The 24060-nt window shown below is 53.5% G+C and overlaps 2 protein-coding genes and 2 non-coding genes across 6 annotated transcripts in view; 3 read left to right on the top strand and 1 right to left on the bottom strand.

Moving 5' to 3' along the window:
* LOC144731209 (uncharacterized) overlaps positions 1–9590 on the top strand; it is a 33918-nt gene extending 24328 nt beyond the window's left edge. For 2 of the 3 annotated variants that reach the window (XM_078612209.1, XM_078612208.1), the window contains exons 16-17: positions 7053–7182; positions 8471–9590. In XM_078612209.1, coding sequence (XP_078468335.1) covers positions 7053–7182; positions 8471–8546 — 206 coding nt within the window. In that variant the 3' untranslated portion in view covers positions 8547–9590. Of the gene's footprint in view, positions 1–7052; positions 7187–8470 lie in introns of all 3 variants that reach the window. The other variant, XM_078612210.1, reaches the window with a different exon arrangement.
* Positions 9591–10041: 451 nt separating this feature from the next.
* Positions 10042–10113, top strand: TRNAH-GUG (transfer RNA histidin (anticodon GUG)). The gene has a single exon. It is a non-coding gene; the product is annotated as a tRNA-His (tRNA).
* A 2229-nt stretch (positions 10114–12342) lies between these two features.
* LOC144731210 (uncharacterized) lies at positions 12343–19671 on the bottom strand. The gene is made up of 2 exons (XM_078612212.1): positions 19256–19671; positions 12343–14436 (listed from the first exon to the last, which is right to left on the bottom strand). Exons 1-2 carry the CDS (start codon positions 19335–19337, stop codon positions 13550–13552), a joined length of 969 nt encoding a protein of 322 aa, XP_078468338.1. The 5' UTR covers positions 19338–19671; the 3' UTR covers positions 12343–13549.
* A 3696-nt stretch (positions 19672–23367) lies between these two features.
* TRNAW-CCA (transfer RNA tryptophan (anticodon CCA)) lies at positions 23368–23439 on the top strand. The gene has a single exon. It is a non-coding gene; the product is annotated as a tRNA-Trp (tRNA).
* Positions 23440–24060: the final 621 nt, after the last annotated feature.

The raw sequence follows: 24060 nt of genomic DNA, 5'->3' as shown, positions 1-24060 counted from the left end.
TCATTGAGCAGCGTAGGTAGCGCTCCCAGCGCTTCTTCCTCCGTCCAGTTGACAGATCTAAAAGCTGACTCGAAGCGCCACGTAAAAGCACTCCAATCGCCCCCGGCGATAAATTCTTTTATTTGTGGAAGACGATGTCCGCGGTGGCAGGCGCGTGCCGCGGGCGTCTCCGACCACCGTTCCCGCTCTCCGCTCGGTGCAGACAAAATGGCGTCCGGCGGCCGCGTGGTGGTAGGCGCGCCAAAAATGGCGGCCGACGACTCCGGCGCAGCCGCCCCACCCAAGACGACGGCGTTCTCCCGCGTGGCAGGAGCAATGGCGGGTCCCGCTTCCATAGCAGGACCCCTTCCCGCGGCGTCCAGCTGATCGGCGATCTGGCGACCCACGGCTGGTGAGGACGCCACCGCGGTCACCAGGCTTAGCAGAATTGCGCGCAACGACTCAATCTGCTCCGCCATCAGCCGGCATTCGTCTCTCGGTCCTGCGGTGGTCGCATCCTCCCCCGGTCGACGCTGAGAGGCGTCGTGGTGAGTGTCGTCAGCCGGCGGCACCAGGGCTGTAGCTCCCAACAGCTCATCTTCATCCGTCTCGACCTCTTCCTCCGACAGAGGCACGGGCAGGTTCTTTTTTCTGAGGTGCTTAGACATCTTGACGATCGTCCAAACAGTCGCAGAATTACTTCTGACACCAGTGTAATAATCCTTCGGGAGACGGCTTTGGAATCAGTCCTTTTATTTCCACTCCACAATACACTTTGCTCACTCACTCTCCGTTGCTGGCAGACAACGGAGAGAGGACAGACTACGCACTAAGTCCCCACCGCGCACGTGGCAACCCGAGCCCCCGTCCGCACGTGACCCTGCTCTTGTCAGTTTCAGTCTGCTCTCGATCGTTCTCTCTCACTCGCTCTTAATACCTCCGTCACGTGGTTCCCCCAGCCAATCGTTCATGGACAGCTTCGACCATTCTCGATGGTTCCCTGTCAATCCCGGGACCACGCCCCTCATCCGGCTCCCCATTAGCTGGGGCCCCGAATGGCTAGGCCAATCACTCCTGATGACCTGTCGTGATGACGCGTGGGCCATGGTCCCTATCTCAACCCTTATTGGCTACAAGCAGGACCGGCAAGCCAATCCCCACGTGAACCCTCTATGGCTGTTATTACATCACCCCCCCCCCCGGTGAAAAAATTTAGCCATCTCGGCTGGGAAAAGGGTGAAGAACCAATTCCGCAACATCTTATTAGGGCACCAAGGTGCGTTTAACAATTTGAGGGTGAACCGGCGTTCCCGCGCCTAACAACATGTAAAACAGTCACCCATAATAATAAAAAAAAAATCACAACATACATTAGGGCGCCCCTGCAGCGCGGTAACGACAGGGAATCAGCGAACGATCAAACGTTAACGAAACGGAAGAGATTTCGACCGCGTACGCGACGCGGGACCCTCTCCGCTCCCAGCGCAAGGTCGCTTTGCTTCCGGATGGACAGGAGGTGGCAGGCTCGAAGAAGAAGTCGGTTGTTGGTGCTTGGTCACGTCCAGGGCGGGCCCCGTTGGAGGGGGGGCAGCGGGTGCCTCCTCAGCCCTCAGAACCTGTTCATCTGCAGGAGGCACAACACAGTCCCCCCTGGGATCAATGGACGTGTCAAGCGGCGCAGTCGGCCCAGCAGAACCCGGCAGGTCAGCTATTGGGGATGAAGGACCGACACGCGCAACATAGGGTTTAAGTCGCGAGGAATGAACATACCACCGACGTTTGCCGTATTGAACGCGGATACTTTGCGAGTTCCGAACATCTACGAGCGTCACAGGCCCCCGCCATGGCCTGTGCAGTTTAGGGGATGTGCCCACCGGTACCTGGGGGCAGTGGAGCCACGCCAGGTCTCCCACTGACCAAGGCATGCGAGTATGCGATCGACGCGCATACCGTTCGTTCCTTGCCTGAGCACGGGCCGTCGCACACCGGGCAGCCTCTCGCGCTTCCGTTACTCATTCAAGCGAGTCACGCACGTGGTCAGGCAGGGAGCGGGACGGTTGTTTACTCGGCGTACCCAGTTGCACATCGATGGGTGGAACATTTTCACAGCCATACATAAAAAAAAACGGTGAGTATCCCGTGGACGTGTGCGGAACCATGCGATATGCCGCCAAGACGCCTGGCATGTGCAAGTCCCAATCGGTTTGCTTTTCACTGACCGTGTGACAAAGCATAGCGGAAAGGGTACGGTTGAATCGTTCCACCATACCATCTGTTTGTGGATGGTATGGGGAGGTGCGAACTTTCTTTGTACCTAGCGCGTCACAAACTTCCCTAAGCAATTTAGAGGAGAAATTCCGGCCTTGATCTGTGAGCAGCCTTTCAGGTGCCCCCTTGTCCATGACATACCCGTTCAAGAAAGCGTCGGTGATGGACGCTGCCGTTTGGTCAGGCAGAGGCCAGGCCATCGGCCATATAAACTGTCTCAAGGCGTTGGAGATGTTCCTCGAACGTGCGGCTAAAGACAATTATATCGTCTAGATATATGAGGCACGTTTCCCACTGCAGTCCCGCCAACACCAATTCCATGAGCCGCTGAAATGTGGCCGGAGCCGCGTTCAGGCCCATCGGCAACCGATTAAATTCAAAGAGGCCTTGCGGCGTGCGGAATGCCGTTTTGGCTTTTGACTCGTCATCGAGGGGAAGCTGCCAGAAGCCCGAGGACAGGTCAAGGGTGGAAAAGAATTTAGCACCCGATAAAGCATCCAATGAGTCATCCATCCTCGGTAAGGGGTACGCGTCCGCTACCGAGATTTTGTTCAACCGGCGGAAATCAACGCAAAACCTCGTACCACCATCTTTTTTCTTAACCAAAACGACGGGCGCGCCCCAAGGGCTGTTGGATGGCGAGATAATATCCGCCGCCAGCAATTCATCTACCGCCCCACGCACGTGTTCCCTTTCCGCCGGGCTCATGTGGTGAGGGTGCATACAGACAGGCGGCGCCGCACCGGTTTCAATATGGTGCGACAAAAGCGATGTGCGTCCGAGGTCCAAATCATTTCTGCTGAACACATCAGCGTACTGCAGCAACAGCGAACGCAAGGCGTTCCTATGTTCATTTGACAAGGAAGAATTCTCTCCGCATAAATCCGCGATCCAGCGTTCTTGTGAACGATCATGCGGAGGCTCATCCGCGGGCATCCGAGCGCGCGGCGGTTTTTCACAAGAGGCGAAATCGGTAGTGGCGTGAGCCAGCACCGATCCCTCCGGAACAACAATGCGATCAGGTCCCCCATTCAAGACCTGTATGAAAGGTGCCTGACCTGGGCGCACGATCGTTTGTGCCGCCGCCAAAGAAAAAGATTTCGATACGGAATTCGATGGGGATAACAGCACGCCTTTCGCACCCCTTCCCATTTGAAGTGGTTTTCGGTAACGTAGCGGAATAAGCATTTGCGCTCCCGATGGAACCTCCACCGTAGCCGCAACTACAGCAGTAACTGCGTTACCTGTAGGCGCCTTGGCCAGCAGGGAAGGCAGGAACGCCATCCTACGACCCCCCGGCATTTCCAAACAGTCCTGGTCGACCCGTATTCGCAACGACATCCGGCGCAGGAAATCCGTACCCAACAAGCATGGAACAGCTAGCGAGCGAGAAATTAACACAGGTCCTGCGGCGGTAATATTTCCGATAGCGATGCTCACATCCACCTGTCCGCAGATACCCATGCTCCCCCCATTGGCGGCAACACACGCATCATTAACCTTGCGTATTCTCGACGCAGGAATGGACAACAAATGAAAAATTACATCCGAAATGATGGTAGCCGATGCGCCAGTGTCCACCAAGATACGGACGTCAACGCCGTCGATGGTACCGCGTACCGTCGACGAGCCCGACGCCGCAGCCACAATCCTGCGAGCCAATTTCTTCCACTGTGTAGCAGAGCGTGTCAATGGAGCAGGAGAAGTAATATTATCCTTAGGAGTGTAAGAATGAGTGCGAGTGGATGAGTGATGTGACACGACCTGCCGGGTGTCCGATTTGTGCCGACTCGCCCGAGGTTATTGCAGCTCCGCAGCAGTTAGAGGAGATGGAGGTCCCCTTGGCGGAGGAGGCGACAGCAGAGGTCGGCAGCGGCAGTCACGGGCGAAGTGGCCCCGTCTGCCGCACTTAAAACACGCGGCCGACGTCGGCCGGTGGTCGGACAACCCGGCCCTCGCACGCGGTCGGCCCGTGTAGTCGCCCCGCTGGTCGCGCAGCCGCCGGCCCGGAATCCTATGCGGGACAGCAGCAGCCAGCATGTGGTCGTCGCCCGAGTCGTCGGAGCAGTGGACAACCAGTCGCGGAGACCACCCCAGAGGCGGCCCGTCGATCTCGGGTTTCCCCGTCCACGCCGCCATCTGGTCCCACCGCTTGATATTAAACTTAGCGTCCAGGCAGCGCGCCACCCACCGCGATGAAAGCGGTTCGTGGCCGCACACTGGTAGAGAGATGTTGAGCTCCTGAGACAACTCCAGCATGCGGGAAAGGATGAGTGGATCCAAATGCTCGGCCGTTGCGTCAGGGTAGGCGGCCATGGCCATCGCCATCAACGCCCCCCGATAGGCCAACGGCGATTCCTCCGGTGCCCGGCGACGCGACATAAATTTTCTGATGGCCGATGTCGGCGGGTCGTAAAATTCCGCCATCTCTGTGAACGCATCCCGCAGTGTCTTCTTCTTGGACGCCGGGATGGAGCGGAAGACTCCCAGAGACACATCATTGAGCAGCGTAGGTAGCGCTCCCAGCGCTTCTTCCTCCGTCCAGTTGACAGATCTAAAAGCTGACTCGAAGCGCCACGTAAAAGCACTCCAATCGCCCCCGGCGATAAATTCTTTTATTTGTGGAAGACGATGTCCGCGGTGGCAGGCGCGTGCCGCGGGCGTCTCCGACCACCGTTCCCGCTCTCCGCTCGGTGCAGACAAAATGGCGTCCGGCGGCCGCGTGGTGGTAGGCGCGCCCAAAATGGCGGCCGACGACTCCGGCGCAGCCGCCCCACCCAAGACGACGGTGTTCTCCCGCATGGCAGGAGCAATGGCGGGTCCCGCTTCCATAGCAGGACCCCTTCCCGCGGCGTCCAGCTGATCGGCGATCTGGCGACCCACGGCTGGTGAGGACGCCACCGCGGTCACCAGGCTTAGCAGAATTGCGCACAACGACTCAATCTGCTCCGCCATCAGCCGGCATTCGTCTCTCGGTCCTGCGGTGGTCGCATCCTCCCCCGGTCGACGCTGAGAGGCGTCGTGGTGAGTGTCGTCAGCCGGCGGCACCAGGGCTGTAGCTCCCAACAGCTCATCTTCATCCGTCTCGACCTCTTCCTCCGACAGAGGCACGGGCAGGTTCTTTTTTCTGAGGTGCTTAGACATCTTGACGATCGTCCAAACAGTCGCAGAATTACTTCTGACACCAGTGTAATAATCCTTCGGGAGACGGCTTTGGAATCAGTCTTTTTATTTCCACTCCACAATACACTTTGCTCACTCACTCTCCGTTGCTGGCAGACAACGGAGAGAGGACAGACTACGCACTAAGTCCCCACCGCGCACGTGGCAACCCGAGCCCCCGTCCGCACGTGACCCTGCTCTTGTCAGTTTCAGTCTGCTCTCGATCGTTCTCTCTCACTCGCTCTTAATACCTCCGTCACGTGGTTCCCCCAGCCAATCGTTCATGGACAGCTTCGACCATTCTCGATGGTTCCCTGTCAATCCCGGGACCACGCCCCTCATCCGGCTCCCCATTAGCTGGGGCCCCGAATGGCTAGGCCAATCACTCCTGATGACCTGTCGTGATGACGCGTGGGCCATGGTCCCTATCTCAACCCTTATTGGCTACAAGCAGGACCGGCAAGCCAATCCCCACGTGAACCCTCTATGGCTGTTATTACACATGCATGGCATGTAAAGTCTATTGTTTGGGAACACTGTATACATACTAATTATGATTATTATTTCCCATTATAAGCTTTTTCCGTTATAGAAAATCAATATTTGTATTAGTATTGTTAAGTCAATTTTGGTGAGAGCACATCCACTGCTCTACCCATGCAGAATGGCAGCAAAGATGTAGAATGCGTCAAACGTTTGTTTCTTAGAGTGATTGGTTCACGTAGCGACGCGTTTGTGGCCACCCGGTCACCCGGCCACCGACACTCAACGTGCGATGAGCAGCTCATGATAGAGACAGTGCGAGTGCAACAATATAATAATGATAATTGTTTTTTTACCCTTCTATCTGGCAACAAAACTGACACCTTTTTTACAAGGAGTCATGTTTGCATAGACCACAATACCTGCAGCCAAAATGCAAAAAAAAACATAACTTATGGCATCATCTGGTCCAACACCATGTGAGACTAGGCTCTAAGGAAAGCTGTCTCGGGTGTGGACCAATCAACTTCAAGGACAGTGCATATATTATCAGAGTTATGTTTCTTGTTTGCATTTTGGCTGCAGGTATTGTGGTCTATGCAAACATGACTCCTTGTAAAAAAGGTGTCAGTTTTGTTGCCAGATAGAAGGGTAAAAAAACAATTATCATGGTGCAACAATATACTCTTGAATCTGCAAGCACCATGGTTACTCCATTGCCGGCATATTCCCACCCTGTAGATAACCGCGAGTTGACTGAGTGGCGAGTCTCCTGGGACGGATTAACCTGGAGGCAAACGGCCTCAGGCCTCATATTCTGTAGCCCCCCACCACCCCCCCTTTCCAGGGTAACGCGGCCGTTGGAACATTTTTTTCCGTGAATTACGATGACATCAGTCCTAAATTTGCTCAAGCTAGGAAGATGTTTTTTTGTTTGTTTGAAGAAACGATTAATTTACCTGGAGCCAAATATATAAAAAATAATTGCGCAGGTAAATAAATAATTGTTTCATGACTCCGTACACATTTTTTCAAAACGTGATATGTGCTTAGGCCCTTCTTTCCTGTTAGTCAGCCTTAGGCCCCTCGTCACCTTAATGTGGCCCTGCGAGTCGCGCTCTACGAACTGCCGAGTTCATGCAAAGTACTTTTATCCTCAGATGAATGCAACAAACCGCGGGTCGTGTTGGATCACAAGTGGTACCTGAAGCCTCCGGGCAGCGTCAAGTTGAAGAGACGGCTGAATGCGAGCAATGAGGACTTCATCGACTTTATTCGGCAATGCCTCACGTACGTACACACCCTCCCCCCCCCAAACCCCTCCCCCTTATTATGTGATAATCGCGATACACACCTGTGCAGCCGCATGCAAGCATGGCAAGATCTCACCACGTGCAGCAACAAATGATCCGCTAAGATGAGCAGTACGTGGATCGTACAGCGCTACTTTGTGGTGTCCGTGAATGTGCGGTCATTCCTCGCTATTTTCAGGAACTCAGGTAGCACGTTTAACAAAGAATTAGTGTACAGTCGCAAACCCTCAACCGCACATCCGCTAAAATCATGTCAGACTGGGTTACCTGCCATCCCTTGGCAGAATCATGGAACGTACGCCGACTCGCTGCCCCATTCACAAATACGAAGGTGCAGGCATCGTCACAGCGATGATTCACCACTCCGCTACTCCTAATGCCATCATTTGACTCGTCTACTCCCTCAATGTAAAATAGTTGTTGCTCTCTCCACCTACGTCAGCCATACGAAGAAGAAGCCCTTTGCCAATCCACTGCTGGATGAAAACTTCCTCATGCCATTTGGGTCGTGTGGGTTGACCACTGGTTTGTACGAGTTGTTGACGGGAGAAAAGGGGTGTGGAGGGGGAGTGGACAAGGCTTGAGACCAGTCCAGCTGTCACTCGCTACTGATGTTAGCCGTGGCCGGAAATTGCAACTCGGTTCACCAGGTGCATGGTGTAGTGGGCGTCGAGGTGGCATATTCTGGCTGGCCAGAAGGCAGTACAGCAAGTGGGATAATCGCCATCTCTGTCCACATGGGTTAGAGTGTTGCCCCCTTCCATGCGTGCATTTTCTCCGGGTATTCCTGTTCTCTCACTTGTACAAACACTCATGAAGTGGCCGTGTTAATTATTGGTATGCACCGTGCCGTTTTGCCTCTGTCGTGTGATCACAATTGGGGGCCACGGTGGCGAGATGTTAACTACCTCGCAGGGTATACAGGAGGTCGTGGGTTCGATTCTGACCCTGATCCCTATTTATTTGGAGTTTGCATCTCCCCGTGGTGGAGTGGATTCTTTCCGGGTCCTCTGGATTTTCCCTCCGCATTTAGAAACACGCATTTAGAATATTTGACTGCTGTACATTTCCACACGATAAGCCACTTTGTTCAGCTATCATTTGTGGCCAGGTCACTTCTTGAAGAGAGCCATATAGCTCAGTGGGCCTTGCCTGGTAAAATAAAAACATGAAAAGTTAAATAGCTAGTGCCGCGGATAAATAGACCCGTGGCACCATTCACATGGTGGCTTTAATGATGTGGAGTCTGTACCTGGCATTTCCAGGTGGGATCCAGAGCAGCGAATGAGCCCTGACAAGGCAATGGACCACCCGTGGATTCGGTCAACGAAGAACTTTTAGAGGCTCTCGGACGGAGAGAGGCCGCGTTGCCAAACAGCTCGGGACCGGGACACCAAGAAGACCAACTTTGGGGCCATCGAGGCTTCGGACGGGGCGGATTGGCGGAGTTCGGGGCTGTAATCGTTGCATAATATTCATAGAATGTCATTAACATGAAGATGAATCTGAGATTGCAATGTGTGTGTGCTGCGAGAAACCACAGACAGTGCAATGCAGTCCAGCAGGGAAATGTGGACTTGTTTCATCTGCATGTGGAAGGGTGTCGCCTCCTGGCACGTGTGGGTCTTCTCTGGGTGCTCCCACACGTAAACACTCGTCATTTGGTCGATAACAACTTAACAATAGGGCCACAGAACTTGGACAATTGTAGGTACCAGCTCACCACGGGGCTTCCTTTCTGATTATCCGTGGTTCCTCACACCTCCAATAACTGCTTGCTTATTATTATAAGTGGAAATTATTGTTTTCATTGTTGTTGTTATCATCAGCACTGTGGGAGGCAGCCAGGGTTGGTGGATGTTGTAAATTCCCCTTCACGTGGGCGTGGAGGTGCCATAACCTTCCTCGCCAGGAGGAGGCAGTACAGCAAGTGGACTAGTCGCCATCTTCATCTGTACGGGGATAGAGTGTTGCCCCCTCACACGCGTGGTTTTTTTCTGGGTCCTCCGGTTTCCCCCACTTGTATGAACGCTCGTCATTAATTAACTGATGCATTTATACATAGAGGACAGCAGAGCTCGGACAATCGTTGGTGTTGGCTCATCACGTGGCTTCCTTCCTGCACGTGTGGTTCGTCGTGCCTCTGTGAGTCATTCTCATGCGCGCTATATGAGGTTACGTAATAAGTCAGAACACTAGAATTTATGTACTATATTTAATATTTAAATGCCCATAGATCAGTGTTGTGAAATGTTTTACGGTTCGACTTATAAGGGAATCACTGTTCAACGCATAAGAAATATTGTAAATGTGTGCATGTGCCATTGTAAAAATCATGCTGTATTGTGAATATAAGTTCAAGTAAAACAACATGAATATAAACAACATCAGTTTTATTTTCACTTACCGTGAGTCCTGATGCTGGCTTGCTTGTCGGAAGGGGCGCAATGAGTCACCACATTCACACACGGACACGGACACACACTCCAATGACAACGATCCCCCATATAGCCTGAACAGACTGTAGGGGCAAGTGCTGTTAGGGAGTAGCACCTATGAAGGCTGGAACGGCACACGAGGGAGTGGGTGGCCAGCACCACGCCCGGCCGCCTTTGTCTCCCCAGTGGCGATGTTTACACACCGCACCAGGTACTCATTTGAGGCCGAGTCGACCTAGGGGAGGCCGAGGACATACATTCCCACTGACACCCAAAAGCTCACACCACGACCCAAAGATTCGTGGGCCGGGTGATTGCACCGGGCAACACGTGTCCAGCGGGGTCCCGGCTATAAGAGGGGCTCCCGGCGCCCCCGTGATCGCGAGCCCGCGTAGCTCGCCGTGATCGTATAGTGGTTAGTACTCTGCGTTGTGGCCGCAGCAACCTCGGTTCGAATCCGAGTCACGGCATTGTGGTGACAAAGACACGGCAGCGGGCTCGCTTTTTATATCCCAGACAAATTCATCTCCGTGGTGAATTAGCAGAAAAAAATATTTGGCCTCATTTAGCGTTTTAGAAATAACCGTTTTGTTGTAAATGTGTTGACAAGTCTCTGTAGAAGACCGGTGATGATCGTCATGCACTGCCACTTTGTTGTTCATTCGCAGTTATTTTTTTTCATTTTTAGCGTGCCTGTTTTAACCCACAGATGTTGTTTTTGTATTCGTTGCGCCACCCTTGCCGCCGTGATCGTGCAAGGGGTGTGTGGCGTGTTCACGTCCCCGTCACTTAGCGGCGAGTGGCGGTTGTTGTTGTGTGGGTGAGTGGTTGGGTTGCCACCTTAACCATTGTCGAGTAAACGTGGACAGATATCTCAGTCGGTACTGGGTCTGTAATCAATGCCGTGCAGCAGCAACACAGCGGTAGAATCCAACACAGCATTAGCGATACCGGTACGAGAGTCAACTCCTGCTACCCAGACACAAACACCGACTCCCGGACGAGGCCAGGTCCAAAAGGGACCCAACATAGAATGGATGGTGCAGGGTTGGCACCAGGCCACAGGGTAAAACCTGGTTGTTCGCCAGAATTGGATTGCGCAATCCTTCCTCTGCCGAGCTACGGGACAATCGTCCCAACTCGTGGCGCTGCGCTGTCGAGATCGAGAGGACGACTCAGAGGCGGCCACGAGAAGGAACCACGGACGATTGGGAAGGCACCAGCAGCACCATTCACGCGGTGAACCAGCACTGTATTCCCCTCCCCACCACCACCACCATAGCTCCTGCAGTCATCTACAGGGACTCCTCTACTTACGAACGAGTTAGGGTCCTGACGTCTGTTCGTAAGTCAATTTGTTCGTAAGTCCAACTTTACTCGTGTCGATTTCCAAACGTGTTGTATGGCATGTACACAAACACGGGGAATTGCTTTAACAGTTTTATCCTCTCGTGGAGATGCGATTGGTTCTTCACGTTCTGCAGATGTAGATGCCACTGGTTCTTCACGTTCTGCAGATGTAGATGCCACTGGTTCTTCACGTTCTGCAGATGTAGATGCCACTGGTTATTCACGTTCTGTAGATGTAGATGCGACTGGTTCTTCACGTTCTGCAGATGTAGATGCCGCTGGTTCTTCATGTTCTGCAGATGTAGATGTCACTGGTTCTTCACGTTCTGCAGATGTAGATGCCACTGGTTCTTCACGTTCTGCAGATGTAGATGCCACCACCACCGCCATCTATTGCGCGGCGCTTGAACTTACGACTATCGGTCCGAACAGACAACTGGACATACGGACCAGGTTTGTTCATATCTCTGAAGGTCCCTAAGTCGAATGTTCGTAAGTAGAGGAGTCCCTGTATATTTAAAAATGTTACCAGTCAATTAATGAATGTTTACGTGTGGGAGGAAACCAGAGCACGTGAAGAAAACCCAGGAAGTGCAGTCTCCAAATTGTAGCATCGTTCCACTGTCTATTCTGTCCTATTTATTAAATCCTTTATTTTAAGTTCGCTTGCTTGCTTAGGACTGTGCAAATTTTTCGGTCGTTTTTTAACCCACTTCCCGTGATCCAATCGAGCTGACATTTTCCACAGACTCGTTGTGCGTGACAATTAATGTTCGTGAAATTTTTTTTCCTAAATTTTACACTTTTTAGGACAAAAATATTATATTTAATTACCAATTGCTTAATGGTGCAATGCAATCATCCGACCCATAGGTGGCAGCCATCTCAAGCCAGAGGACCAGAGGACTCTAGCCGCCATGCATATAAAGGATTTATAGTGAAAAACTTTGTTTTTACGGGTTATACTTACGTACTTTGAAGGGCCATTGGCCGAAACGTCGCCTCTTACGTATTTTTCCCTGTAGCGCGACACGCACATACACGGTGTGGTTATTGACACAGCGACGCGGTGGGTGTTTCTGTTCATTTGTTTTTTTTGGGTGAGACTTGACGTGGTGAGCGGGCAAACGCTGTCCATGGAGCGAACCCTGACAGCTTGGAGGGCCACCGCCTCACTGCCATCTGTGAGTCGCAAAGTGATACAAGACTGAGCGACAAGCCGGAGTGCGTGCGAGCAGTGCGAGTTTGGACAAGGTGATGAGAGAGGGAGCGGGGATTGCACGCCGCTCATCGTCAGGTTGAATGCGGCGAATGGACGACAACCCAAAGCAATGTCTCAACCGACGCCATGCGATCATCTCTTTATTACACAGCAGAAGGTTGCAAAATGAAGCAGGCGTCATCAGGAAATTAACATATTGCACATCTAAAAATAGTCACCAGTGTTACTGCAGAGACAGTACATAACAGAACAGACAATCCATCTCCTTCAATATGACGGATATGCGAAGGAGACTTTGCCTGCGGCATTATTCTGTCGTTCCACATCTGATCCGTAATATATATATTTTTGGGGGGGGTTTGGCCAACCTGAAAATCTGGAAAAATGTTCGGCGTTAAGACCCGGCCACTGGGAAGGTCGCCGGTGAGTTGAAAGGCAAAATCCTCACCGCAGACTTCATCAACTACACAGACACGACGTTTCGCTTGCAACCGCATCAAGCGTCAACAGGGCGAGTCGCACGAAGTCAGCATAGAAATCATAATTTTAAAAAAGCCGAAACTAAAATCCGTCATGCCGGGCTGCGATCCTGCTGCTTACGATGCTGCATGTGGCTGCCTGTAGTGGTCCAGGGCTGTGCAGGCAGAAATGGGGGTTGGTGGATCATGCACAGATGTTATTGTGGAACTCACAATAACATCTGTGAAGTAGGCTTTGCACAGTATTTACCAGGGCGGCCAACGGATTACAGTGCAGATCTCATAGGGGAATTTGGTGCCGGCTCCTGACCGAGTAGGCGCCATGGTGGCGAGATGTTAACTACCTCGCCTGGTATACAGGAGGCTCTGGGTTTGATCCTGACCCTGACGCCTGCTGCTGTATATTTGGAGTTTGCATGTTCTCCCCGTGGTCGTGTGTATTTTTAGCCAGGCCCTCTGGTTTTTCGCTCCACATTTATAAACAGCGTTTAGATTCATCGGCTCCAAAAGAATTCCACGTCATCGGCTACTTTGTTGAGTTATCATATGCGGTCAGGTCACTTCTGAAAATTAGCTATACAGCTCAGTGGGGCTTTACCTGGTAAAATATAAAATAGTTTTTAATAGAGTGGCCGCTGCTGCTGCTGCCGCCGCCGCTTAACCGTTCGTGTGAAGTTCTTCCTCCTGGCACCTCTGAGTCGTCCCCTCTCTCTCTGCGAGAGTGAGCGGACATTGTGCGTTGACGTCGCGTATCACATTACAAACCGTGGACCCTCTACGACGGACGGAGAACGAGCCACCCACCCGGGTCGCGAACGCCGCCCAACCGTCTGGGGAGATTGCAACAAAAACTTTTCACAGCTTGGCACGCGAGGCCCGCGGGCCGCCATCGCCAAACGTCCACGCGCTGTGCACGAGCGGCCTCCCTCCCTTGGACACCTCGAAGAGAACGCAGCGCGGCCGCTCGGCCTCCACCCACGACTCGACGAGCAGCGAGTCTCCGGCGAACGCCTCCCCCGCGAAGATCACCGACAGCTTCTCCAGCCGCGCCGTGCTCCACGCGCCCGCCCCTACGCCTTCACCACCACCACCACCACCGTGACCTTCACCGCCGCCGTGACCTTCACCGCCGCCGTGACCGCCTCCGCTGCCGCGGCCGCCTCCGCCGCCGCGGCCGCCCTCCTCCGCCGCAGCCAGCCCGGCGGCCAGCGCATCGGCGCAGAAGCGCACGTGCTCGCCCTGGTGGACGTGCCGGCTGGCGTCGAGGCTGCTGGCGCCCGGCGTCACTTCGTAGCGGAACGGGTTCGCCGGCCTCCCGGCGCCGCCGGCGTCGTACGGCCGCGGGAGGCCGGGAGATGGCGAGCCCCCCAGGTGCCGGTGCGTCTCGCGGAACCAGTCGGGCAGCGGCGCCGGGCGCCTGCTCTCCGCGTCCACGTAGACCATCTGACTGACGAACGCCATGAGTGGCGCCGGGTGGAGGCCCGTCTCCAGGTGCCCGCGGATCACCCAGGAGGTCCGTCCCAGGTGGGCGACGGACAACGAGACCCGGAAGCCTGTCCGCTCGGCGAAGGTCATCTGCCGCCAGAAGGCGGGCTCGAAGGACATCTCGAGGTGCCGCAGGAAGAGCAGCGCCCGCGGGTCGTCCAGGTCGCCGGGGTAGATGGTTTTGCCGCGCTCGTGATCGGCGAGGCCGATCCGCGTCAGCCAGAGGATCCGCGACACGAACCACACGGCCACGCGGCCTGCGGGGAGCCGGAAGACGCCGGGGTGAGCGGCGATCGCGGCAAAAAAAACGGCATCGCGACCTACGGAGTTCGTCTGATGAACCCCGAGTGCCGTAGCCAGAGCGCGGCGTTTCACCGCGGCTTCACCGGCAGCAGCCGCCTGGAAATCTCTCAATCACCGCTGCACCTGCAGCAGCAGCAGCCAGGCACCATTCAAGCAGCGGCTTCAACGCTGTCACCCGTTCAAGCACTCAGCCATTCAGGCCTGATGGGCAATGTTAGTTGACGTGCAATGTTAGTTGATGAGCAATATTAGTCTGTGCAATTTTCAGCGATGGGCAATGTTGGTCTATGTGCAATGTTAGTCGATGGGCAGTGTTCGGCTATGGGTTAGTTTATCTTCACCGGTGGTGGCCGTGAGCGGGAATCGAACTCGGGTCGCCGGGTTCGTAGCGCAGCGCGCTAACCACTACACTACAATGCGTTACGCTTCCACATGTGCGGGTCACGTGACAGATTTGACGTCACAGCTCACTTGCCGTGCAAAAAATATATGCATTATTGAGCTCCCCCCCCCAAAAAAAACTAAAGTGTATTTTTATAATGTTTTCATGGTGTACAGTCTTTAAAGTACCCACATGGCAAATTTCCAGTTTGTTGCATGTCGGGAAGTACGCTAAACATTTTTAACAGACACACATAATCACAACATTGCCTTTTATATATACACTAGCGGAAGTACCCGGCTTTGCCCGGGTGAAAAATATATTTCTTAAAAACCTTACATATATATACACAGATACTAAGGTATTGTCAAAGCCCGGTGGGCTGTTTGTACATTTCTCCACCAACAAATATATAAGAGGCTTTCACAAGTCCAAAAAGTTGTAGAAAGTGTGGGGTAAATAGTTGATGTCAAAATGTTTCCGAAAATTGTGGTCTCCCCCCCCCCTCAAAAAATATCTTTACCCCTCGTAGGTATATATACTAACAACACCTTACATACAACAGAGGAAGTGGTATCTATAGACTCTGTAGTAGTATCTACTGACTGTACCGTAGTATCTACTGAGCCAGTAGTAGCTACTGACTGTGTAGTAGTATTTAGTGACTGTAATAACTACTGACCATAGTAGTATTTACTGGGCCTACAGTAGTATCTACCGACTATATACTCGTAACGACTAACTGTATAGTATCTGCTGACTCTATAGTTGTATCCACTGACTATAGTAGTAACTACAAAATCTATAGCAGTATCTACTCACTCTATAATAGTATCTACTGACTCTAGTAGCTACTCACCGTAGCAGTATGTACTGACTGTATAGTAGTATATACTGACTGTAGCAGTATTGACTGACTGCAGTGGTATATACTGACTGTTTTAGTATTTACTATAGCGGTATCTACCAACTCGATAGCAGTATCTACTATCACTACAGCAGTGTATACCGACTGAGGTCGTACCTGCTATCACTACAGCAGTGCATACTGCTGTGTTGGTACCTGCTATGATTACAGCAGTGCATACTGCTGTGGTGGTATCTGCTATGATGAGAGGAGTACATATTGTGGTGGTGGTACCTGGTATGATAACAGCAGTGCATATTGACTGTACTCATCATTCACCCTCACCATTCACCACTCACAACTCACCCTTACCACTCATCCTCACCACTCACCACTCCCACTCACTATTCACCATTCACCCTCACAACTCACCACTCACCAACCTCCCTCACCAATCTCCCTCACCACTCACCCTCACCACTCACCCTCACCATTCACCCTCACCACTCTCCCTCACCACTCACCAGTCACGCTCACCACTCACCCTCACTACTCACCACTCACCCTCAACACTCACCCTCACCTCTCACCACTCACCCTCACCACTCACCCTCACCACTCACCACTCACCCTGACCACTCATCCTCACCAATCACACCCTCAACAATCACCACTGACCCTCACCACTCACGCTCAACACTCACCCTCACCACTCATGCTCACCACTAACCCTCACCACTCACCCTCACCACTCACTAATCACCTCTCACAACCGTCACTCACCCTCACCACTCACTCTTACCACTCACCCTCATCACTCACCCTCACCACTCACCCTCACAACAACCACTCACCCTCACTACTCATCCTCACCAATCGCACCCTCACCAATCACCACTCACCCTCACTGCTCACCCTCACCGCTCACCACTCAACCTCACCCTCACCACTCACGCTCACCCTCACCACTCACCTCTCACTAATCACCACTCACAACTGCCACTCACCCTCCCCACTCACCCTCACCACTCACCCTCACCAATCACCACTCACCCTCACCACTGACCCTCACCATTCACCCTCACCACTCACCCTCACCATTCACCCTCACCACTTTCCCTCACCACTCTCCCTCACCACTCACCCTCACCACTCACCAGTCACGCTCACCACTCACCCTCACTACTCACCACTCACCCTCAACACTCACCCTCACCGCTCACCACTCACCCTCAACACTCACCCTCTCCGCTCACCACTCACCCTGACCACTCACCACTCATCCTCACCAATCACATCCTCACCAATCACCACTCACCCTCACTGCTCACCCTCACCGCTCACCCTCACCACTCACCCTCACCACTCACGCTCACCCTCACCACTCACCCCTCACTAATCACCACTCACAACCGCCACTCACCCTCACCACTCAACCTCACCCTCACCACTCAACCTCACCCTCACCACTCAACCTCACCCTCACCACTCAACCTCACCCTCACCACTCACCCACACCACCACCACTCTCCCCCTCACCACTCTCAACCTCACCCTCACCACTCAACCTCACCCTCACCACTCAACCTCACCCTCACCACTCACCCACACCACCACCACTCTCCCCCTCACCACTCTCCCCCTCACCACTCTCCCCCTCACCACTCTCCCCCTCACCACTCTCCCCCTCACCACTCTCCCCCTCACCACTCTCCCCCTCACCACATGTTAAGGGCGATCCTAAAGGAATCTACAACCTTCGATGATTCCTTTGCACGATTCAAAGAATCGATTCCTGGCGCATAGGAGGTTTCCATTTTTAATTACAGAGTTTTATTTTCATTCGTATGTTATGTTTTAAAGTTTTCAGGAGTTTTTAATTATATTTTAGCCCCGGTCAACGCCGGATATTTCCCATTCGTAGCAGTTTATATCAACTCTATAACCAACTAATATTAAACGGAAATAAGGCGATTCTAAATGAATCTACAACCATCGATTCCTTTTCGCGATTAAGAGAATCGATTCTTGGCGCGGTCGGGTTTAGAGTTTTAATTACACAGTTGTATTTTCATTGGGATGTTATGTTTTAAAGTTTTCAGAAGATTTTAAATGTATTTTTCCCCTTGGCAACGCTGGGTATATCGAGTTTATACCACAAAGTCGACGCCTGACAGAGTTGCGTGTCGAAGCCTAGTACCGTGCAGAGCCTCCGGTCTCGCCTAGATTGCCCACCCGGCTGAGGCTGGGTACTGGGGCCGTTAACCCCCCCCCCCCCCCCGCGCTACAATAATACTGTCTAATCGCTATAATTTTATTATCTACCGACCCTATAATAGTAATTGCACACATTGGGGTGGGGGGGGGGGAGTGAAGAGGACGTGAAACTTTGATGAATTTACCTCAGAGTCGCGTGTTATTGCGTGCGCATATTTTTAACGGGAATTAAAAATGGCGTCCACCCCGCAGCGAATGCGTCGCTACCCGTTGCCAGGGGCAACCGCCGTGGTCCGCGCCGGTCGGCGATATTAAATAAATAAATCGTTAAATAACTAAATTAATAGAAATCGCACTAAATCGATAATCGGTCCGATTTAAAGTTTAGAGACGAAAAATCGGAAATGCCTAAGTTTACCGCGGGGCCGGGGGCGTGCCCACCTGCAACATTTAATCTCGCCGAACCCCACGGTCCGAGAGTTACATCCCCCGCAAGGGAGCGTACGCAGACGGACGGACAGACAGATAGACAGACAGATAGACAAAAAATTTATTATATAGGTTAGATGGAGATATTGGGGGGGAAACGCCCCCCCCCCAATATTCAAATATGCTCAAAATGTCCCCCACAATATATTGCTATAAAATAGATTTGTTTATATGATTGTGATTATGGTTGTACTTTATTAATCCCTAATCTCTGCCATTGCATACAATGAAACAAGAAAAGCTAAAAAAAAAGAAATAAACAGAGCAATGTAATACAATACACTATTGGACATTATTGTAAAAAAAAAGTCCATCCTATGTTAGTGAATTTTTTAATATTTTAGGCAGGAAATGGTAGGAAATTCTTTTCAAATTTAGATTTGGAAGATTTGTTCCCCCCCAATGTTGACTCCATGGCTACGGCCTTGGGCTATTCGTGAGCAGAACCGCCGCACGGTGGCCCACGAGGGGGGTGGGTGGCCAGCACCACGCCCGGCCGCCTTTGTCTCCCCGGCGGCGGCGACGTGTGCACACCGCGAACACACACACACACGCGGACACACGCGGACACACACACAACAACCGCCATTCGCCACTAAGTGGCGGTGAGGTCACCACGACGCTTGTGCCAGGCCACGTGAAGTGTCGAACGCCCGCTGGCAGGAGGTCACGGGGCAGACCCAGCAGGTGCCACGGGTCGACTGAGATGACCGAGATGACTGGCTGATGCACCACCTGTGCCCCCTACTGTGCCAACTCGCTGTGCTTTAGCCACCCGGCTACACACACACACACACGCGGACACACACAGGCGCGGGCTCGCAAACCATGCGCGTACCCGTCCAGTCGAAGCAGAAGGGCGGTAGAGGCTGGAAGGAGACGGTGGCACGCAGGCCAGACTCGTCAAACTCGCTCTGCATTGTTCACCAGCAGTGCCACCAGCACTACCAGCAGCAAGCAGCACCACCACCAGCAAGCAGCACCACCACCAGCACCACCAGCAGTGCCACCAGCACCACTACCACCAGCACCACCACCAGCACCACCAGCAGTGCCACCAGAACCACTACCACCAGCACCACCAGCAGTAGCACCACTACCAGCAAGCAGCACCACCACCAGCACCACCAGCAGTGCCACCAGCACCACTACCACCAGCACCACCAGCAGTAGCACCACCACCAGCACCACCAGCAGTGCCACCAGAACCACTACCACCAGCACCACCAGCAGTAGCACCACCACCAGCAGTGCCACCAGAACCACTACCACCAGCACCACCAGCAGTAGCACCACTACCAGCAAGCAGCACCACCACCAGCACCACCAGCAGTGCCACCAGCACCACTACCACCAGCACCACCACCAGCACCACCAGCAGTGCCACCAGAACCACTACCACCAGCACCACCAGCAGTAGCACCACTACCAGCAAGCAGCACCACCACCAGCACCACCAGCAGTGCCACCAGCACCACTACCACCAGCACCACCAGCAGTAGCACCACCACCAGCACCACCAGCAGTGCCACCAGAACCACTACCACCAGCACCACCAGCAGTAGCACCACCACCAGCACCACCAGCAGTGCCACCAGAACCACTACCACCAGCACCACCAGCAGTAGCACCACTACCAGCAAGCAGCACCACCACCAGCACCACCAGCAGTGCCACCAGCACCACTACCACCAGCAGTAGCACCACCACCAGCAGCAGCACCACTACCACCTGTTGTACCACCACCACGAGTCGCACCACCGCCGCCGCCAGCGACAGGGTGAGAGGTCAGTGGAGTTTGCTCCGCCGCTATTGGGCATCTCTGGAGAGCACCACTCCGTGACAGCCTCCTTGCATAGCCCCTCCCCCGCCCATGCATAGCCCCTCCCCCCCATGCATAGCCCCTCCCCCCCATGCATAGCCCCTCCCCCCTCCATGCATAGCCCCTCCCCCCCCCCATGCATAGCCCCTCCCCCTCCATGCATAGCCCCTCCCCCCCATGCATAGCCCCTCCCCCCCATGCATAGCCCCTCCCCCCCATGCATAGCCCCTCCCCCACCATGCATAGCCCCTCCCCCTCCATGCATAGCCCCTCCCCCTCCATGCATAGCCCCTCTCCTCCGTACATAGCCCCTCCCCTCCGTGCATAGCCCCTCCCCCGTACATAGCCCCTCCCCTCCGTGCATAGCCCCTCCCCTCCGTACACAGCCCTCTCCCCCGTACATAGCCCCTCCCCTCTATATATAGCCCCTCCCCTCCATGCCTACCCCTCCACTCCGTATATAGCCCCTCCCCTCCATGCCTAGCCCCTCCCCCAGTACATAGCCCCTCCCCTCCGTGCATAGCCCCTCCCCTGCCCGAGCCGCGGTAATCAAAGTCCACCGCCACCACTCCCACCCCGGCCCGGATCGGGTGCCCGCTGCTCTTTGACCAGCCCACGAGGGACGCGGTGGGGGAGGTTGAACTTTGTTGGAGGTCACTGCCCCACCGTGCTCAGGCCGAGGCCGACTGAGACGTCGAGCTGCGTTGGTCAACAGTGGAAAAAGTGGCAACCCAACAACCGCTCACCAACCTACGCAGACACGAACCCACTAATTCACTACTCACTCACCCACCGACTTATCCACTCACCCACCCACTGACTCACCCATCCACTCACCCACTACTCGCTAATCCACGCGCTGACTCACTCACCCATGAGCCAACCCACCAACGTACCCACCCGCCACCCATCCACTCAAACTCCCACTCACCCACCCATCCACTCAAACTTCCACTCACCCACCCATCCACTCAAACACCCACTCACCCACCCATCCACTCAAACACCCACTCACCCACCCATCCACTCAAACTTCCACTCACTCACCCATCCACTCAAACACCCACTCACCCACCCATCCACTCAAACACCCACTCACCCACCCATCCACTCAAACACCCACTCACCCACCCATCCACTCAAACTTCCACTCACCCACCCATCCACTCAAACACCCACTCACCCACCCATCCACTCAAACACCCACTCACCCACTCACCCACCCATCCACTCAAAAACCCACTCACCCACCCATCCACTCAAACTTCCACTCACTCACCCATCCACTCAAACACCCACTCACCCACCCATCCACTCAAACACCCACTCACCCACCCATCCACTCAAACACCCACTCACCCACCCATCCACTCAAACTTCCACTCACCCACCCATCCACTCAAACACCCACTCACCCACCCATCCACTCAAACACCCACTCACCCACTCACCCACCCATCCACTCCAAAACCCACTCACCCACCCATCCACTCAAACACCCACCGATCCACTCAAACACCAACTCACCCACCCATCCAGTCATTTACACACCAATTCAACCACCCACTCGCTAACACACAAACTCACCCACGCACACTGGCAGAGCCAGTGAGGGGGGGGGGGGTTGGCACGTGCCCCCCCCCCCCAATGATCCGATCGAAATACCTCATTTCGATCGGATCATTGGGGTTTATCTCCATATATATAAAAGGCAAAGTTGTGAATATGTGTTTGTTCAAAATGTTTAGCGTACTTCCCGACATGCAACAAACTGGAAATTTGCCATGTGGGTACTTTACAGACTCTACACCATGCAAAAATGATAAAATCACACTTTTTTGGGGGGGGGGGAGCTCAATAATGCATATATTTTTTACACGGCAAGTGAGCTGTGACGTCACATCTATCACGTGACCCGCGCATGTGGAAGCGTCACGCATTGTAGTGTAGCGGGTAGTGCGCTGCGCTACGAACCCGGCGACCCGAGTTCGATTCCCGCTCACGGCCACCACCGGTGACGATTATTTGAATCGGTCCTGGGTCTCCCCTCGGTCGATTCAGCCTCAAACAAATAACTGCTGTGGTGTGTGAACATCGCCACTGGGGAGACAAAGGCGGCCGGGCGTGGTGAATCAAAGTCCCGGGCGAAGCCGAGTAGTAAAGCTAGTTAGTAAAAAATTCGGCATTTTGCGACCCCCACTGCCACTGTGTAGCATATTATGACGTGCCAGGGACTCTATGAGATGATAGGACAATAGTCTGAGTCCATAATTGGCAATCAGTAACGGCAAAGCAGTTATAAGCGACTCACAGAATTGTGCGCAGTTGTGTAAACAGTACACGACTTCCCTGGAGGCATTCACCTTCAGCGAGCGCGAATTCGACCCTCGATCGATCGCTGCGCCATCGCCGCACACGCGTCGAATAAAAAGCAAGGGACAAGTCCTTACTAACAACTCCTTACTGACTAACAACTCCTATAATTTGTCTGAGGGGTTGCCCCCTCCACTACATGAAAATCCTGGCTCGGCCATTGGCCACGCACCCATCCAGTCATTCACCCACTCACTCACCTTGGCACCCATCCACTCAATCACTCACCCACTCACTCACCTTGGCACCCATCCACTCAATCACTCACCCACTCACTCACCTTGGCAGCCATCCAGTCATTCATCCACTCAATCACTCACCCACCCACTCACCTTGGCACCCATCCAGTCATTCATCCAATCAATCAATCACCCACCCACTCACTCACCTTGGCACCCATCTAGGCATTCATCCACTCAATCAATCACTCACCCACTCACCTTGGCACCCATCCAGTCACTCATCCACGCAATCACTCACCCACTCACTCACCTTGGCAGCCATCCAGTCATTCATCCACTCAATCACTCACTCACCTTGGCACCCATCCAGTCATTCATCCACTCAATCACTCACTCACCTTGGCACCCATCCAGTCATTCATCCACTCAATCACTCACCCACTCACTCACCGTGGCTGACTGGGTTCGGTCGACAGTTGAAAAGTTGGCAACTGCAGGCATTGCGCAATCAGTAATCAATGGTCACCGTGCTGTGTATATATTTAGCGCGTCTGGACCCTGTGTTCTGGAGGGGACTTCGTGGCGCAACGGTAGCGCGTCTGACTCCAGATCAGAAGGTTGCGTGTTCAAATCACGTCGAGGTCAATAATTTGTTTTTACATTCACCACCCTGTCACGCTTCTGTTGCAACTGTCACGGTTGCCGTGCCAGTGAACTTGAGGACAATCGAAAAGTATATTTACCTTATTATCTTTATTCTGAAAGTGAGGAAACGGCCGTCGATTCCGGTGAAATTTTTGTAAACGAACGCACCGACTGACAAAGTGTGAATGTCCACACTTTGTCCCACCGCATGATGAGACTGGGTCATGAATTACCCAGACTGCTTTACTCTGAACTCTACCAAGTGCAGCCAGGTAGGAGCTGGTTGCTCCACCCCAGATGTGGCAACAGGATTCCAGCTTCGGTCGGAATTTGTGCTTCGTGTAGAAATAGAAGTCAAACGAAGCCTCCGGTAAACCACGTGCCTTCTCTGTGGCTGCCCCCACTCTGAACCCCTCCCCTCTCCCCGCCCACTGTGAAAACAGACTCCGCTCATCGAACTCCTCCGTGCAGCAGCAGCAGCAGTGTCGAGGCGCTGCTGCCGCTGCTACTTCCTCCTCCCTCTCCTCGTCTCATTAGACTCATTCTCCATCCTTCTGCTCTCATTCCCCACCCGCTCTCCTCTCCCATTCCTCGTCTTGTATCCATTTATCAGATCATTGA

This window comes from Lampetra planeri, chromosome 38 (assembly GCF_965212315.1).
Source record: "Lampetra planeri chromosome 38, kcLamPlan1.2.h2, whole genome shotgun sequence".
Classification (NCBI taxonomy): Eukaryota; Metazoa; Chordata; class Hyperoartia; order Petromyzontiformes; family Petromyzontidae; genus Lampetra; species Lampetra planeri.
Note: the sequence above shows the minus strand (reverse complement) of the source record. Positions and strands in the feature narration are given on the sequence as shown.

Bases quoted from the DNA above. Each gene is read 5' to 3' on its own strand.
- LOC144731210 (XM_078612212.1), bottom strand. From the start codon at position 19,337: ATGCAGAGCGAGTTTGACGAGTCTGGCCTGCGTGCCACCGTCTCCTTC. The intron at 14,437-19,255 runs GTACGCGCATGG...GGCTCCCCGCAG, and splicing joins CTTCTGCTTCGACTGGACGG to GCCGCGTGGCCGTGTGGTTC.